This window comes from Mchenga conophoros, linkage group LG4 (assembly GCF_057382185.1).
Source record: "Mchenga conophoros isolate Kocher_MC1m ecotype Shallow Benthic linkage group LG4, M_conophoros_male_GT1.1, whole genome shotgun sequence".
Lineage (NCBI taxonomy): Eukaryota > Metazoa > Chordata > Actinopteri > Cichliformes > Cichlidae > Mchenga > Mchenga conophoros.
In genome coordinates this window covers 12,558,085-12,576,070 of record NC_140529.1, presented here as the reverse complement: position 1 = coordinate 12,576,070, position 17,986 = coordinate 12,558,085, and the positions used below count along the sequence as shown (strand labels likewise).

General features: G+C 42.7%; 1 protein-coding gene across 2 annotated transcripts; it reads right to left on the bottom strand.

Annotated features, from left to right (window-relative positions):
• Positions 1–328: 328 nt before the first annotated feature.
• On the bottom strand, positions 329–17,242 carry smarca4a (SWI/SNF related BAF chromatin remodeling complex subunit ATPase 4a). Of its 2 annotated transcripts, none has more exons than XM_085270380.1 (34): positions 17,086–17,242; positions 15,192–15,454; positions 14,807–14,939; positions 13,723–14,172; positions 11,347–11,445; positions 11,000–11,255; positions 10,439–10,565; positions 10,124–10,297; positions 9,823–9,996; positions 9,512–9,685; positions 9,375–9,425; positions 9,136–9,266; positions 8,929–8,992; positions 8,739–8,851; positions 8,487–8,634; positions 8,191–8,354; positions 8,012–8,078; positions 7,780–7,890; positions 7,439–7,681; positions 7,246–7,359; positions 7,025–7,132; positions 6,848–6,934; positions 6,666–6,712; positions 6,416–6,582; positions 6,171–6,334; positions 5,798–6,064; positions 5,147–5,224; positions 4,834–5,052; positions 4,204–4,466; positions 4,000–4,105; positions 3,771–3,872; positions 3,506–3,638; positions 3,271–3,410; positions 329–1,020 (listed from the first exon to the last, which is right to left on the bottom strand). In XM_085270380.1, exons 2-34 carry the CDS (start codon positions 15,411–15,413, stop codon positions 988–990), a joined length of 4,929 nt encoding a protein of 1,642 aa, XP_085126506.1. In that variant the 5' UTR covers positions 15,414–15,454; positions 17,086–17,242; the 3' UTR covers positions 329–987. The 2 variants fall into 2 exon arrangements, with proteins under 2 accessions (XP_085126506.1, XP_085126507.1); XM_085270381.1 differs by having other exon boundaries at positions 5,837–6,064.
• Between the last annotated feature and the right edge of the window lie 744 nt (positions 17,243–17,986).

Below are 17,986 nucleotides of genomic sequence, written 5' to 3'. Positions count from 1 at the left end.
AATATGAACTCAAAAAAACAAAAAATAAACACATTTTAAATGGTATGTCTGGGCACTTTGTTGATAGCAACCTGTTTGTACCAATAGGATGATACCAAAAATCTATTACTGAATAGATTATAAATAGACGCATAGTGAAGCTATTGATGAAAAAATATCTACAACACATGAACTGTATCTGAAAGTCATGCTTTTAAGAAATGGGAACTAATAAATGTGTTTGATTTTGTGGTTAACCGTCCCAGTGTATAAATACACTCAGACAGCCAGGCTTGATAACACTTGGTTGTAGGCTAAGCGTGTATTTGAAACAGTCGACAACAATGAATAATTATGAGATGCCTTTATTGTACTTTTTTTGGAATCCAGTGCCACAGACACGAGAAAAATGGTCCAATCCCTCCCTCCCCCAATACAAACAGCCTGACAGGAAGGGTCTGCAGGGCGGGGGGGGGTGTACCGTGATCCCGCTTGTAGTCTTAAATTAAACACAGATAATAATGAAGACACATCCAGGTGCATTTCAACAGACACGCACGACATGCATTCAAAAAGGGCTTTTAAAGAACGCAGCGAGTCCTGGTTCACACGTACGCTCTTGTCCCAAAAAGTAAAAGACGACAAAATTAATACCACTTAAAAAACAGTTTGCTGTCTTTATGGCCGTCAGTCTATAATAATTCAGGCTCTGTCATTTTTCCCACTTACAGAAAAGAGAAAAACAAGGGCAAAGAGACACACTACTATTCATAATGGGAAAATGGTTTAAATATGGAAGTGGAGGGTTCATAGCTTTCATATTTTAGTTTTTTTTATTATGTTTTTTAATTAATGGTATGCTTTAATGAGAATACAGTTGTCTCACTAAAAATCAGCTCATCTAGGTAAAACTAGGCCTGTCCACTCAATCTGCAGTATCTAAGTAAAATATATAAAGTCCAGTCAAGGGCTCAGTGGGTCGTTGTTCCAATCAGGAGGCGGATCACTTCAGTCTTCCTCGCTGCCACTGGCTGAACGCTCCTGAAGGAAACGGAAACAAAGATTTACTTTCACTATTCAACAAGACCTTGGGCCCGTTCTTCGTACGTCGCTTACTACATCCAAGATCAAATGACACATCCAAGATCAAATCATCGCGCTAACTCTGAGCTCGCTATTCCGGTTCCCCGAACACACCTGTTGTTGACGATTAGTATAGCTGGATGAAGTAATGTGAGATCACTGGGTGGCCCAACAGGGGCTACGCATCGATAGTAGAAACATTGATCGGCAACCCTTTGATTGGTCGGCGAAAATGTCGAAGGAGCGCGCTCGGTATTCTTCGGCAGCAGAGCAAGAACTCTTGAGTGAGGGATTTTAGGAGTTTCAGAGTCTAATTAAAACGCAAGGGAACACTGCAAAGGCTGCAAAAGCAAGGAGAGAGGGCTGGCAGGAAGTTGCTGACAAATTAAACTCGTAAGTAATTTAATAATAACAATAATAATGGAGTGGATTTATATAGCGCTTTTCAAGGCACCCAAAGCGCTTTACAATGCCACTATTCAGTCACTCTCACATTCACACACTGGTAGCTGTCACAGCTGCCCTGGGACAGACTGACAGAAGCCAGGCTGCCATATCGCGCCATCGGCCCCTCTGGCCAACACCAGTAGGTGGTAGGGTAGATTTATCATATCACACTATATTATCCAATATTATATTACATTATATTATATTACATTATGTTATATTATATCCCCTTTCACATTAGAGCCACAACAGGACCCACTAGAACATGGGAACAAGTAAAAGTGAAATATAAGAATATTCTACAGAATGGTAATATTGATCACTTATATTGCTTTTAGTCTCTTGGAAAGAGACCCTGAAATAATCTGTTTGTTTGTTTATAACAGCAACCAAGAAAAGGGGCAGCGCAAAAAAAGACAGGTGGTGGTCCTGCACCCCCTCGTCAACAAGTTGGTTAAGTGAATAATACCCTCACGGGAAAATCGATATCTCTCTATGAGCACACTGTCGCGCTGAGCTAAAGGATCCTGTCTGTCCCGCAATATACGCTGAATTCTGAGGACTCTCCTTATCAATCTTGCACCTTCCGCAATGGGTGGCTCGCGTATACGGACAGGACATGGCTGCGACAGGCTTCCCAAATCCACCTTCGCTTTTATAGCCGTGGTCTCCCATCTTGATTACACGAAGTAAATTGCAATTACTACTCTGAAATATGAATTACATCTGTAATAATCACATACATGTAATAGAATGTTAATAGTACATTTCCCTTTTTTAGGAAATGACCTGTATGTATCTGTGTGACATCAATAAAAGGATCAAGTGCTGCATTATCTTTAGTTACATTGATGTTATTTATTTATGGTACAACAGTGGTAAAATATCGCTGTTGCTTTCGTATACATGAAGCGGAAATACCTGAGTGGCCGCGATCTAATCCTGTTTACATAAAGTAAACCTGCTCCCGAGCAGGTTTACGCTTACGGCTCTGTTGCTATGACAGCAAGTCCCGGATGGGCTTCGAAGAACCGAACGATCCAGGATCACGCGAAATCGTCAACAGTCAAATCCGGCTAACTTACTTAGCGAGGTACGAAGAACGGGCCCCTTGAGACTACACAAGCACAGAGTGCCCATCAAAAGTACCGCAAACACCACAAAACACGAGTGGCGTGGAAATGATCCCAGCTCAGACCTAGAATAGAATGACTGGGTTGTTGTGAACTGTCTGAAGGGAATCTCCATTACCAGCACACCAGACTAAAGATGTGGCAATCATCATGATGATCAATGTATTTGATTTTGGTATTTTAAGTTTGTAAAATGAACAAGAAAACATTATTTACCATCACAAAATGTATGATTATGAGAAGTTGTTAGAGAATAGCTGCTCAATAGTATCAAGAATTTGAATCATGGTCAGTTTGGCTGCGTTTTATAATCCAGATTATATCTTTAAAAACAAATCTTGTGTAACTGAAATTCAAATGTAAAATATATTCATTAAAACAAAGCCCCTGTGTCAAATACTTGTGTGTCACAAAAGGATTTGTTTTAATGATTTAAAACAGGAAAACATCTGAGAGAGTGAATGCAGAACCGTTCTTCTGCTCATTCTTTCCAACAGGTTCTAAAAGGGAACTCAAAGCTCTGTCGTTGTGACGGGAAAATCTGTCATTTAAATACATTAACATGAATGCAGAAGATTCAAGCTTTGGTGTGTGTGTGTGTGTGTTCGTTCTCCTGTTCTGCTCTCACCTCTTCCTGTTCCTCCTCGCTGTCGTCGTCGCTTACCACGGGTTTAGCCCGGGCTCCGCGGCCCCGCCGCCGTTGTCCTTTCCCTCCTCTCTCCCCCTTCTCTTTCCGGCCCAGTTTAATCTTGACCTTCACTGAACGACCTGATGAGGGATCAAAGATTGCAAACAAAATAATGCTGAGTGAGCCTCACCGCCCGCTGATGCTATAAAAGCTACCGTGCCCCTCCGATACTCACATTCAGACTCCGAGCCTTCATCCACCTCCTCCTCTTCCTCCTCGCTTTCTTCTCCCTCACTTTCATCCTCCTTCTCGATCTTCTGTCTCACGCTGGTGAAGACGGACTGGAGCACAATGGAGTCCTCGTAGATCTAAAAAAAACAAATAAATAAATAAATGGTTAAAGAGAGAAACAAAGTTAGCTTCCAAAATAGGAAAACTTGTAAGTTAAATGAGTTGAATATATCAAACACTGGTGAGCGTGTGCTGCTAGCATCACTCACCAAAGAGCCCTCCAGGTTGAAAGTCTGGGCGTTCTGACACAGCAGCATCACATCCTTCTCCAGGTCGTTCAGGCTGCGGTATTTGTGGCTGCGGATCCGCTCCTGATGCACGGAGAGAGAAACAACAGGCAGCAGTCAGATATGCAGGATTTAATAAGTTGGAATCTAAAAAAGAAATACATATATATATTTAAAAAAAACCATTGATGAGGTAATTTTTGATCCTCACCTTGATCTTTCTGAAGTCCACTGGTTTGCGGATGAGCTCATAATACTCGGGAAGCTCTTTGCGAGATGGGAGCTGGATGAAGACTTCGCTCAGTTGTCGGCCATTTCTGCAAAGACGAGGAGACAAGTTAGTTAAAAACGCAATCAAACTAAATTTTCACCCCTTCTGCTAATCCTGCGCTCTTCAGAAGAGCGGTCTCCTCACCCGTCCTTGTATTTGATGACAGCGTCAACAATCTTCCTCATTTTCTTAGTGAGAGATGGAGGGTTAGGAGAGAGCTTCTCAGCAGGTGGGCGACCCCGTTTCTTTGCTTTCTTTCCATCGTCGTCCTTGTCTCGCCCGCGGCCGCTGCTGGAGCTGGGTGTGGCCGGGCCACCGTCGTGATCACGGTCTCTCTTGCGCTTTCTGGTCGTCTTCTTGTGACGCACTTCCTCTTCAATGTCCTCTAGATTGCCTTCTTCTATGGCCTGTTCAAAGAGGAATACAGTTGAAAACTCATTTAATAGAAACACGTGAGTTGTAGGTCCACGAGTTGTAAGAGCGACTCTTTTACGAAAGCCAGAACTGGCATTTTTAAAACCCGGCAACGAGAGAAATGGCTACACAAAAACCAACAATAAGCCATAGACTGTAGCCTCAATGTGCTCTATTGATGTGTACTGTTTGTGTCGCATACAAATGACATCACAGACTTTCAGAGGCATTGCTATAGCAACCCTACGCACATTAGGTGGAACTCTACTGTAATGAAAAATGACCGAAACAGAGTAGAGGCTGAACTAGTGAAAAAGACCTAATATCGATTCAGCTGTCAGTATTTGGGACTCATCCCACCTTGAGCCACTGCTTCTCTGTGAGCGAGTCGCTGTAGTCCACCTCCTTGCGCTGGCGCGACCCTCTGCCAAACATCTTCTCCTCCTCCTCCTCGCAGGTTAGCCTCTCAACCTCAGCGTCGTCTTTCAAAATCCAGCCGGGCAGGTCGTCCTCCTCCATCAGACGGGGTTTCCTCTTAGGGTTACGGGCCTCCTCGCGGCGTCTGTCTAGATCCATACGCTGAAATGAAAAACAAAACAAAAAAACAGTGCGATTAGAGTCAGATTCAAAAAATGTTAAAGTGTCTAATAACTGACATGAAACCAAGACGAACCATGAACTGTTCAAACTCCTCTTCGCTCCTCGCGATCATCTGATTGACGGTCTCATCATCAGGCACTTCGTCTTCCTCCTGCAGATAAATGAGACGGGCTGAATGAGCGATGGCTGACTGCAGATTTGTGGCACCTCAGACCCAAGTCTCTGAACTAATGACTCTCAAGCACAAATGGAAAGCCAAGCAGCAATATGAATTACTAGCAATTCATTGAACATTACTATGCTTTACGTAGACACTCTAAATATCACTTGCAGTTACAGGATGCACTAGATGACTAACGCTGTGCAAATGAAACTGATACTAAAAGTAAAGGTAAACAAATCCTTAACTTTGCATGAAAGAGTTTAAAGCCATAAAGAGGGGAAAAGGAAAGAAAATATAAAACGGGAAAAGCTTTTATGTTAGAGTGAAGGATAAAGTATCATATTAACCATCAAAGGTTTGTGCAGAAGCAGAAATACATAGGGGAGAAAGGGAGAAGTCTGGATTGATGAAAGCTCACAAATCCTGAGAAAAGAGGGGAAAATAAGGAAAAGAGACAGAAAGAGGAGAAGGGGGGGAAAGGGAGAGAATGAAGAGGTGGGGCAGCGCACAGGCGGACGTGGGCGGGTGGGCGATGTGGGAACAGGTTTAGATCACACCCACCCACGCCCCCCTAGTGCGGCAGCCTCCTCGAGCCCCGACCTCGTCCTGCTCCTCGTGCTCCAGAATAGCCTGTAAGAAGGCCCGACGTTCATAGCCTGAAGACTTCTGGTCGAACATGCCGGCCTGGATGACCTTCTGGTCCACGTTCAGCTTGTACTTGGCTGCTGCCAGGATCTTTTCCTCCACGCTGTTGACGGTGCAGAGGCGCAGCACGCGCACCTCGTTTTGCTGACCGATACGGTGCGCTCTATCCTGGGCCTGCAAGTCCTGTAGGGAGCGCGCACAGACAGTTTAGGTGGAATCGCTGTGCAGAAAGCAAACATGTTCACAACAAACAGGCCATTTCCTGAACTTCTTTGTGCACATAAAGTACCTGATGCGGGTTCCAGTCACTGTCAAAAATGATGACAGTATCAGCAGATTGCAGGTTCAGGCCCAGACCTCCAGCCCTGGTGCTGAGCAAGAACACAAAGTACTCAGAGGCGGGGTCGTTGAACGTCTTCAGCAGCATGCCACGATCCTCTGCTTTGGTGGTACCTAAGAAAACATCACGCTTTGTTAGTGACTCCCAGTAGTTCAATATGACTCTCTTATAGTTAACAGCCAAAAGGTTCTCACCATCCAGACGCAGGTACTTGAAATTGCGGTACGCAAAATAGTCCTCCATGATGGTCATGAGTGAGGTCATTTGACAGAAGAGCAGCACTTTGTGGTTGGTGGCCCTCAGCTTGGGCAGGATACGATCCAGCAGCTCAAACTTTCCAGAGGCACGATACAGGTCAGGGCTGGACAGGGAAAAGGAGAATATGAGTGACACTGACCGAGCACCTAACATTTATCCACAGACACAGTTTTTAGCTTTACGTACCCTGTGATGATTCCACCAGAATAACCGAGATGCTCCGAGAAGGACTCCTGTAAAAGCAAACAAGTAAAAATGATTAATATCATATGTTGTTTTTGTATTTCAGCTTTAAAACATCTGTTCTACTGTCTTTTAAAAAGATTTACTGGTATCATGATTTAAATGGTGGTGTTTGTGTCTGGTACCTCAATGTGCTGGAACATGAAGGGGTGATTGCATATCTTCCTCAGCTGCATGATAGTGTTCATCAGGGTCTTCGTGCCACCTTTACCCTGTAAAATGAGGAGGATACATTAGGCGTCTATTATTTCAAATTTTCTTTAAATGACCACAAAAGAACCGAGTTTGAGACATCAGCTCACCTTCTTGTCTTTTTCTGAACCGTCTGTGAGCAAGACTCCCTTGGCCTGCATGTGTCTGTACAGAACCCTCTGCAGAGCTGACATGTCGCACTTTATGACATACTCCACCTGTAGAACAACAACAAGGGGAAATCTCAGCAGGGCAACTAAATTTTTTGACCTGTTCTGAGCAGAAATATTTCAGTGTTGAATATGTTTTGGCAGAAGCTGTGCACACTGACCTTCTCTGGCAGCTGCGCCTCGACTTCTTTCTTGAGTCGCCGCAGCAAGAAAGGTCGGAGCACCTTGTGTAAACGTCGAATGATCAGGATGGTCTCTTCTTCATTTAGGTCAACCTTGAAACATGAGAGAAGAACGCTGATAAGAAAGTCTCCACAACTATTTCCAACAATCCCGACCAGACTGTAAACGCACCTTCTCTCCAGTCATGGCGAACGGGGCATTGAACCACTGTTCGAAGGTGCTGCAGCTCTTGAAGATCGTGGGCAAGAGGAAATTGAGCAGGGCCCAGAGCTCGGGGAGCTTGTTCTGCAGCGGAGTTCCTGTGAGCAGCAAACGTCGTGGCGCCAAGTAGTGTGTATTCAAGACTTGGGTCAGCTTACAGTGATGGTTCTTCATACGATGGCCTTCATCCACAATCATGTACTTCCAGCGGATCTTTGTGAAGAAGATATGGCATTTATTCAGCGTGCTTTTGACTACCATTTAAAAGGCAAGCTTTAGATCTGGAAGAAGACGTGACAGGACTGTCTTACCTTTGCTAACACCTGCTTATCCTTAATAATGTACTCATATGTGGTCAGCAGCACGTTGAACTTTCCGCTACGTAAAATTGGAACGAATGAACGTCGAGCAGCTGGAGACCCCTGAAAGATAAACAGATATTAAGTAAACCGAATAACTGAATTAAAAATGGTCTTTGGTATAAAGTGTTTTCGTCATGTTGCGAGCAAAGCGTGACTGAAGTACTAATGCAACATCACTGACCTTGTAGGAAACCTTCACAACAGACGGTGCCCACTTATCAAACTCATACACCCAGTTTGATAAAGTTCTGTAAACAAAAGAACATCTCTGATTGAGGAAAAGCAGCCTTTTCTACGTGCATTTGTCATTTTTAAGCCGATGCTTTCAACAGGGAACCGAGGAGACACGTTCACACTTACGAGAGAGGTACGATGATGAGGAAGGGCCCATTGATGCGCTTGTACTCCATGAGGTAAGTGATGAGGGCGATAGTCTGGATCGTTTTGCCTAGACCCATCTCATCAGCCAGGATGCCATTCAAGTTGTTGTTGTAAAGTGACACCAGCCACTCCAGACCTTTGATCTGAACAGTAAATGGTTCAAATAAGATTCAGTTTACTCAGATTATCCAACATTTATTTATATAATCCACCATTAAAATCTAATCCAACAATGCTAATGTTATGTTGCTCTTTTCTGTGTCCTGATGGGCTACCTGGTATTGCTTGAGCTGCCCATTGACCAGCAGTGAGGACTGTTTATCCACTTTCTCAGTGACAGCGTGAGCCACTGCATAGTAGGACTGCAGGCCGCGGTTGAAACTTGCACTGCCGTACTCGTCGTCTACATCCTGCTTGGCGTGTCTGATGGAAGCAGAAAAGACATGATTCATGTAAATTTCATAATATTATAATTACCCAACCAGTTATAAACAGAGGATAATTATAAAGTACAACAACTGTCTTACTCAATGATGTGCAGGACATCCACTTCTGATACATCTTCACTGTCGGGGTCGGGGATCTTCTTCTTCTCTTCTGTTGGAGCTGAAGACGTCTGAGGCTGGTCGTCCTCTTCCTCCTGACGATACAAAACAAAACGGGATGTCAGAAAGCTGCTCCACCACCACAAACACAATCTGAAGCTGCATTACATACGTCCTCCTCATCTTCCTCTTCTGAACCGCTGCCTTCACTGTCGGAGCGTGGCGCTACTTCGTATCTGAAAAGGAACATAAGGATAGAAAAAGAGATAAGCGAGTGCCTTGTTGTTTTGCTGGAGGATGAAACACGGCTTTTGCACAGATATTCCAGACACTGAATTTAAATCATTTCTACAGAAATCAAGACAGACTTGACGCTTACCCTGGGTTCATTTCAAGCCAGGCTTCCAGCTGCCCGGCCTTGGGTGCTTCCACACCCGTCAGGATCTTTCCACTGTCTACATGGATGACCTTGACTGGCAGGTCACTCATTTGACTAGTCTCATCTAAAGGCTGGGAGAGGAAAGGAGGGAAACCAAAACAACAAAAGATACACATTAAAAATGGGCGTGATCTCTATGGTAGAGTTCCCTTAAAGTAATTTTACTGTTTGACACTCACCTCTCCGTCAGGTCCCAGAGCAGGAGCAGCTCCCTCTGGAGCCTCGGGCTTCTGAAAGCATCAAATAATTTTAGTTTTTTTTTTTCTCTTTACGTGGATGAAATTTTACATCACTCTTCTATATTTAATTCATGTACCTTCTTTTTCTTCTTCTTCTTCTTTTTCTTCTCTTTGAGTGCTTGTGCAGCCTTGTGCGCGCGCACCAACTCAGTGAGGTTGGCCACGTACTCGTCTGTCTGCTGTAGCAGGTACGCCAGGCGCTTGTCTTTCTTCTGGTCGATAAGTTTACGATAACCTTCTTCATCTTCAGCCTGGGAGGAGATTCGCACAGAGGTCAGATCAGTTTGTGACACAAATAAACTTCAAATATAATTCCTATCATTCATTTCAGAGACTGTGCTCCTTCTGGCAGATACAGACTCATTTTGACAGACTGAGAAAGTCTCACCATCAGCCTTCGCATCCTCTCTTTTTCAATGCGTTCATTCTCTTTCTTCTGCTCGCGCTCAGTGTTGGCATGATAGGTGGCGACAGCTTTGGTGGCCTTCTGGATCTTTGCTGTGATGGAGCGGTGATACTCCTTAAAGTCCTTGGCATGCTGCAGGATGCTGTTGAGGTATTCCTTTGAAAAACAAATGATTAAATTAGACTCTTTACATTAACTACACCTCATCATATTTGTTTTAACAAATATCACAATATAAAACATCCAATTAGACGCCTTAAGATCTTTTAGAAATCGTCTGTACCTGGTGTTTCTGGCGCCGTTTGCGCTCTTGTTCAATCTTCTGCTGTTTCTCCAGCTTCTCAGTGATACGAGCCTCACGTAGAGACTGCCGTTTGCTGCGTTTATAGGCCTTAGCATTAAGGGCAGTTTCCAAAGCAGTGTCACGACGCATGCAAACAACAACCTCCTGGCGCAACTACAAGCACAGAAAAGGAAGACAATATAAGTTTTTCACTGGGAAAAGTAAAGAAGAGAAGAGAAAGCTGATTAAATATGCAGAGTTCAGTTGTCTGGATTATAAACACATTTGCAGGTAGCAGCAGATACGTTTATCTACCTGTCTCTGGAAGTTAAGCAGCCTAAGGGCCTTAAGCTCGATGGTGGCTTTGGTGCGTAGATCACCAGCTAGAGAGCCAGGCAGGTTCTCAAGCTCCTGTATACGGTGAGAAATACGAGCCTGAAGCCTGAAAATTTTAAAAATAGAAATATTACAAAGATTAAAGTTGAAACCATTATTTTTCTCCCTCCATACAAAAGTAGAAGAACCCTCAAAGTGATGGATGGCTGTGTGTCATCAGTTCAGGGATTTAATTTCCTATTCAAACTGGAAACATCTAGTTTCTCAGATTTTTTTAATCTTACTATAATGCCAATACTTTTATGCTGTCCACTACACCCCGAGCAGTACAGGACTTTTTAAGGCCGACGCCAATATTTAGTGATATTTCGATATCTAGGCCGATATTCTTTTTCCTTCACACTCACCAAACATAAATTGTCATATTAGAGGGAGCAAGAAATGGGCTCCTGACAATTTTCATCATTCGTGTTCAAGGACAAAATATTTGCTGTGTAGCTCAGTATTGTTTGCCATTCCACGTCGTTTCCCTTTCCTCACCTGTACTCTCTCTCCTGGAGGATCTCCACTGGATCAAGCCCACGAGGTTTTTGGATGGGGGTTATGCGATTCTGCTTCTGGTGTAGCATCATGGGAGGGGGCTGTGCAGGCTGTCCTGGCGACTGTGTCTGAGGGGGCATAACAGGGGAGGCTGCTGGAGGCACTGAGGGAGGAGCAGGAGAAGGTCGGCCTGTGGGCTGGGGTGGAATTAACTTCTGGGGAGGGTTGGAAGGGGCAGCAGCGTTCACCATTGGTCCTAAAAAAAGAGAAATTTAGGAAAGATTATTTTTAATTGTAGGTATGAACAAAATACACATGTGTGAAGTTGGTGCTTAACCTGGGTTTACCTTCAGGCCATGATTTGGGAGGTCCATTCGTAGGCTGGCCTTGCATACCTGGAGGAACTCCTGCAGGTCCAGGAGGAGCTATATTGGGACCTACCATACCTAAAACAAAAACAGAATAATATTAATCTGTTTTTTGACATAATTTGTAAATGCTGAACATTGTGCAATCTCTCCTGCCATTTAGATAGATGCATTATTATTATCATGGGATCAAGAGCAGGGTTATTATAGTTTTGTATTTTTTTTTTTTATTAGTTATTATTAGGTTTGATTTTTACTTCGTTTCAACTTTGTTTTTAATCCAGTTTAGTTTCAGTTAGTTTCTAGAGCGAATTTGCTCATTTCAGTTTAGTTTTTATTGTTTGAAAATATTTAGTTTTTATTTACTTTCAGTGCTAATTTTAATGTTTGATAATTATTTATGGCATATGTCAGGAGCAAGATTTGGGAAAATTAGTACAGATAGTAAAATATAACCAGAGCTTTTTGAAAGCAGTTGATTCACAGTAGTGATGGGATTTCTGGCTCTTTTTAGAGAACCGGCTCTTTCGGCTCGGCTCACTAAAAAGAGCTGGCTCTTTCGGCTCCCAACCGGCTGTTCAGGTTGGTTTTTTTGCTTTAATTAATTAATTATCAACAACAATATAAAATTATGCACAAAAGGAATTAGTAATGTAAAAAAAACGTGGTTTTCTTTATGTATGTTTATATATAAATATTTATGGTGGCCCCTAGAGACGAAACATGTACAAACTCCAAAGCACAGTTCTAGCGTTAACTGAACTTCCAAAACAGAGCTACCTAGATCACTTAAATTACACTGCTTTTTACCAGTTTGAACCTGTGTCTCTTCCCCAGTTGAAGAAAATTGTCACTCAGATCAAACCAGCATCTTGCCCCACTAATGTGCTCTGGGAGACTATTGGTCCAAATGTCCAATCTATCATTAACAGCAGACTCACTTCTGGTGTTGTACCCACTTGTTTTAGACATCTGTGGTTCATCCATTGATTAAAAAAAGCAAACATGGATGCCTCTCTCTAACTTTAGACTGATTTCAAAATTGCCTTTTATGGCTAAACGTTTTAGCAAAAACTGTATTTTTACAGTTGCAGTTTTTCATAGACTCTCAGAGGATTCTGGAAACTTCCTGGTCTCATTTTAAAACTGTTCACAGCACCGAATCTGCACTTTGAAGATTTCTTAATGATCTTTTACTGCTGCTGCTTTTGATGCACTTAAAAACTAAGAATGATATGGTTATGTAATTTAAAAAAAACAAGCAAGAGAACACCATGTGGGAATCAAAGGTAGAGCTGTAGAGTGGTTCAGGTAGGTTCAGGCCCTTCATCTACCAAACACATAACCTTGGCCAGTCATTTTTTCTCTCTACCTTCTTCCCATGAGCCTGATTTAAAAAAAAACAAAAAAAACATGGCCTTGGCTACTGTTTTTATGCAGATGACACCCAATTTTACATGCCTATAAAAAGAAATGTCAGCTCTCCTAAACCACAACTGGAGAGTCTGAAAGATATCAAGGGATGGCTCAATGTTCAGTTTAGGATCCATTTAAAGATTTTATTCTATATTTTGACATACAATACTTGGCTTCTAACTCCATATATTCCCTCAAGTTTGCTAAGGTCCATGGACCAGTTTCCCCTGGCTGTCCCTAAAACCCGGCTGAAAACCAGGGGCGACCGAGCCTTTTACGCCCCAACTCCCGGCCCATGTTAGCATGGCTCCTTCATTACCTGTTTTTAAAACACATCTTACAACTAGGGCTGCCACGACTAGTCGACTAGTCACGATTACATCGACTATCAAAATCGTTGACGACTGATTTAATAGTCGACGCGTCATTTGAAGCTTTGTAAGATCACAAAAGACGCAGGAATAAGTAGTAGGATTTAAGAGTGTAATAACAGACTGAAACAGAAGATGGCAGCACTGCATGTACAAGGATGCCAGCTGCCGTTAAACCCAGAAGAAGAAGTAGCAGCTCTGTCCCAGAATTCATAGCGCAGCCCAGCTCAGTTTCCAAAAATAATCGGTGACTAGTCGACTATCAAAATAATCGTTTGTGGCAGCCCTACTTACAACTCATCTTTATTATTTGGCTCTTATCATAGAACGAGAGTGGCATGTTCTAACCTTCTATTTATTATTATTACTACTACTATTGTTGCTGCTGATTTGTGTGTAATTTTTTGCTGCTTTGTCTTTAAAAAGTGCTTTATAAATAATTTGGATTGGATAGTTTCGTTTTAGTTAACTATAATAACCTTGATCATGATCAAAGGTTCAGATTTTCCTTTAACTTCCCTTAACTTGTGTACAATAAATTAACGTAAAAAAAACCCCTCTAACTCACCATGTTGTCTATTGTAATTTGCTGGAGCTGGTCCCGGCCCAGCACCCGGGCCACCTCCGGGCCCTGTAGAAGGTGGCATATTAGGCATTGGCTGTTGCTGCATCCCTGGCATGGGCCTCTTTCCCTGCACAGCCATCTGCAGGTGCTCTGGTAGAGGCTGACTGCGTGCCAGCATCTTGTAGGCCATAATCTGTGCCCTGAGTTGGTGTAGCTGGTTCTGGTTGAAGGGAGTGGGTCCACCTGCACCACCTGCTGCAACAGGGGGGCCCCCTGGCCCTTGGGGACCACCACGATTCGGTTGACCCATACCCTGATTTGAGTCTCCACTTCCCTCCATAGGGCCTGCTCCCGGGCCAGATGGGCCTCCAGGCATCATGGGACCAGAAGGAGGGCCGTTGGCTGGGACGGGACTAGGTGCGTGCTCCGAGCCTCCTAATGGAGAGGGGTAACCTGCAAACAGAACAGAGGCACAATGGGTATGGCAAAAAGTTATCTCTGAAGTGTTAAAGAAGGTTTTTTGTAATTAAAAACAAACAAACAAACAAACAAACAAACAAGAAAAATATGTTGAATAAGGATAATAAGAGAACCAGGTGGCTGTATCTCCATGTACTATAGATAAACTCGAACACTGCTGTGGTGTCTTCTATATTCCTCCCTCTGAACAACCTCTGTTGCTTGCTGACTGGTTTTGTAGATGCAGCTGCTTTTGTTGTTGTCTGAAAGGGGAAGCCCCTAAACCCCGCCCCTCCTGTCACCCTGCCCAGCGCTGTCTGCTACTGCTGCTACATGAACAGCAACACAAGAGGAGAAACCGGCTGGATGGGTTTCCACACGCACATTGTATACCAGCACAACTGCATTACTGGTTTCTTTTGCAAAGAGCATTTCAGGGCCAGAACTAAGTTCCGTGAGTTCAAATTTTCTTCACTCAGTGTGCATTAACTCAAGTTAGAAGAGGACTGAAGATGCAGACTTTACCACAAACGTATCAACATGACACTATGGTGTTAGTTTAGGTTTCACCTTTCTCTAGTCCTGACACACATTACCATGAAGCACTTTTCTGTGTGACACAACATACCTTGGGAATGTTGATCCATCGGGCTCGGAGGGGGTCCCATCCCACTGTGTCCCCCTGGTCTCATGCCCATGCCCTTCATCTGGCCATAGCGAGGGTCATCGGGCACTCCCTTCTCATGCATGGCTTCCATTGGCTGCATAAATGAAACCGAATAATCATAAATGAAACAAACACTGAAGTTTGTGCAGTGTGACACTGGAACACACTGCACAAAACAATTAACAGGAAAGACACGTAAAGTATGTAAAGTACAGAAATGATTCCACAACCACTCACTTTATCTAATGATAAATATTACTGTGTTTAAGCTATTCAAAATAATCACATGCATGTTTTAACAACAAGAAGATTGCATTATTTGACAAAATGTCGTTTTTTGTTTTACTTTATGCATCTGGTGCATGTTGTCCTGAGGATATCCTGAGGGTCCCTGTGGAGGATGGGGGTGTCCAGATCCTGGAGGTCCTGGGCTAGGCCCCATCATGCTGTGGGCAGAGCCTGGTGAGGGACCTGGACTTGGCCCCATCATGCCTCCTGGAGATGGCCCTGGGCCTGGGGAGGGACCAGGGCGAGGTGTCCCTCCCATAGGGGGGTCAGGAGTGGACATCTCTAAGGGGGAACTGGGAATGTGTGGCTGCAGGAAGTACCCTTAAAAGAGACATTACAACAAGAATTAAGAAAACACATGTATGCATGTTACTCTAGTTACTTAAAAGGAAAGTTGTTTCAAATAAATTCTAGACACTAGTAAAAAATACAACAAACTTTCTGTGTTTAAAATTAAATGAAATAATAGAAAAATTTAAATGGAAATCTTTCAGTGCTTTTTTGAAAAAAAGAAAAAAGGAAGAAGATGAAGAAACTCTATAACATTTTTAAAAGTTAAAAATTTCCCCTGTTATGGCCTGAAATCAAATGTCAAAATGTTTTACAAATGCTTATTTCATCTGACCAATAATCCAAACTGAATATTTTAAACCAGCACTGGTGAGACAAGAATAAATGAGCACATTATTTCATTGTGCCTGCTGACTTAAATGAATAACTGGTTATCTGAATTGTTACATCTTTACATCTGATCACAGTCTCACATGTTTCACGTTGCTCTGTGTTAAGACAATAGTATATTTATAAAGCCGTTCAATATTGGATGCTTCATTGCAGATGTGAAATGACTTAAAATAAAAGTGATACCGTCACTGTTTCCCCCCCCCCAAATGTGCCACTTGGTGTAATACACAAGTCGTAGTGCTTAGTACCATTAAACATGAACTACAGACAGCTGACTGATGTTTTTATGCCGTTATAGCATTTAAATGTCCACTCCTGGATGTTCTGCTGAAGTGTACAGATGGGCAGCTGCTGACAGGAACTAGATAATTCATATACTTTTTGCTGAATATCTGACTTTTAAAGGTCAAGTGTGTCACACAAGGGATTTAACTTTGTCTGGATTTTTTTTTTTTTTTTTAAAGCACAATTAGTTAACTTGAACATCACTTCGTGGAAGAAAACTGTTACGAGACACCTCTAGAAGAGGCCCTATTATGACACAAATTAAACCCTTTGGTTAAAACAAAAAAACAAAAAACAGAGCCTCTCTTAAATCAACGGGAGAACAGCATAATAATAAAAACTTTGCCAAAGTCCAGTTGTCTAATGTTTACATTTATAAGCCAATAACAGTTAGGCTAGCTATTGTTGGCTAACGTTAGCCAGGCCTAGCAGAATTTAAAGTTTACGTTACATTATATATGTTAACTTTAACTCTCTCCAATTCGTAATGCAACACAATTGTAGTGGTATTCACCGGGTTGCTGGTTCCGTCTGAAAATAACACTAAAACAATAGTATTTCTACAAGGAACACAACCCGGATTTAAGACTTGTCGGCTGGCTCGTTAGCGAGCTAGTTCAGTTAGCCTAGCCGGCCATGCTCTCCGAGGCCAATTAGGGCAAAAAAGACGTGTTGTTTTGCGAGATAGTGGCCGAGATGCGGCGACATGTGAAAGATTAGAGCATCCCTTCATCTACCAAGCTGATTGATCCAACGCGCCTCCCGTACCCCTGGCTCAGCGCTCTGCTCTTAGCACATTTCCAAAAACAATTTTCATTCATTACACACTGTCGCGCCACAGCAGCGGCACGGTAATGTCGGTCTCCTTTTCTGTAACGAAGAGGGGAAAAAAAACCCCACGAAAGCTCAACAATCCTCTAACAGCAGCGTGAAACGCACACAAAACTCCCTTACTGCCCAAAGAAAAATTAAAGCGAACTTACACAAGTGGTGGAAGTTGATGTTTGAAGTGTCGCCGGCTGCAAAGTCTCTTCGTTTTCCTCCTAACCAGAAACAAAGAGCGACCTACCCAGTTGGTTTTTTTCCTTCACCCCCCCCTCTCAGCAGATTGTATCGCGGAGACCGGCCTGTGCGGCTCTACAGCGCCGCCTCTGCGCAGGCTCCTCGCTCACTTCCCGCATGCTCAGTGCAGCCTCTGAGATACAAGCAGGCACGAAAGCCCTAGAAGCCGGCATGGGGGATGGGTGAACGAGGCAAACACTGTATTATGGACGAGTATATTGAAATATGATTTAACCCAACACGTATCAACGTGAAAGTACGCAAATGCTCTTAGTACGCTTGAGAAACCACAATTAAATAAAATGTGGCACGAAAACGGTGTCGAGTGCACTTTTCTTTCATGTCATTATTGCTTTGTTTGTATTTAATAATAATATATCTTTCTAACCTTGTGGCCAATGCTTGTTGTTGATCAGCATTTAAGACACATTATTAATGATTGGTTTGCCGTTTACGCTACGAAAGGAAATACTTAAAAAAGATACACGTAAAGACACACTGTAACCCTACTATAATATGAAACAAAGAAAACAAAGGCATGTGAACCTCTAAAATGCTGTAAAGACAATTGTATTGGGTCAAACTATATATTAAGATGAATAAAATAGTTGTACTCTAAATAATTTGAATATACCATACATTATTTAGATAAAGCACGACCATGCTCTTCTGCTTTATGTAGGGACCATCTACTTTTAATTTACCTTAATATTATTTGTTGTCATTATTCTAAATCATACTTATGAGCTTAAAAATATTTCAACTGCTCATCAATCTTTTTAGCATAATCAAGAAGAATATTTACTGTCACATGGTGGAACC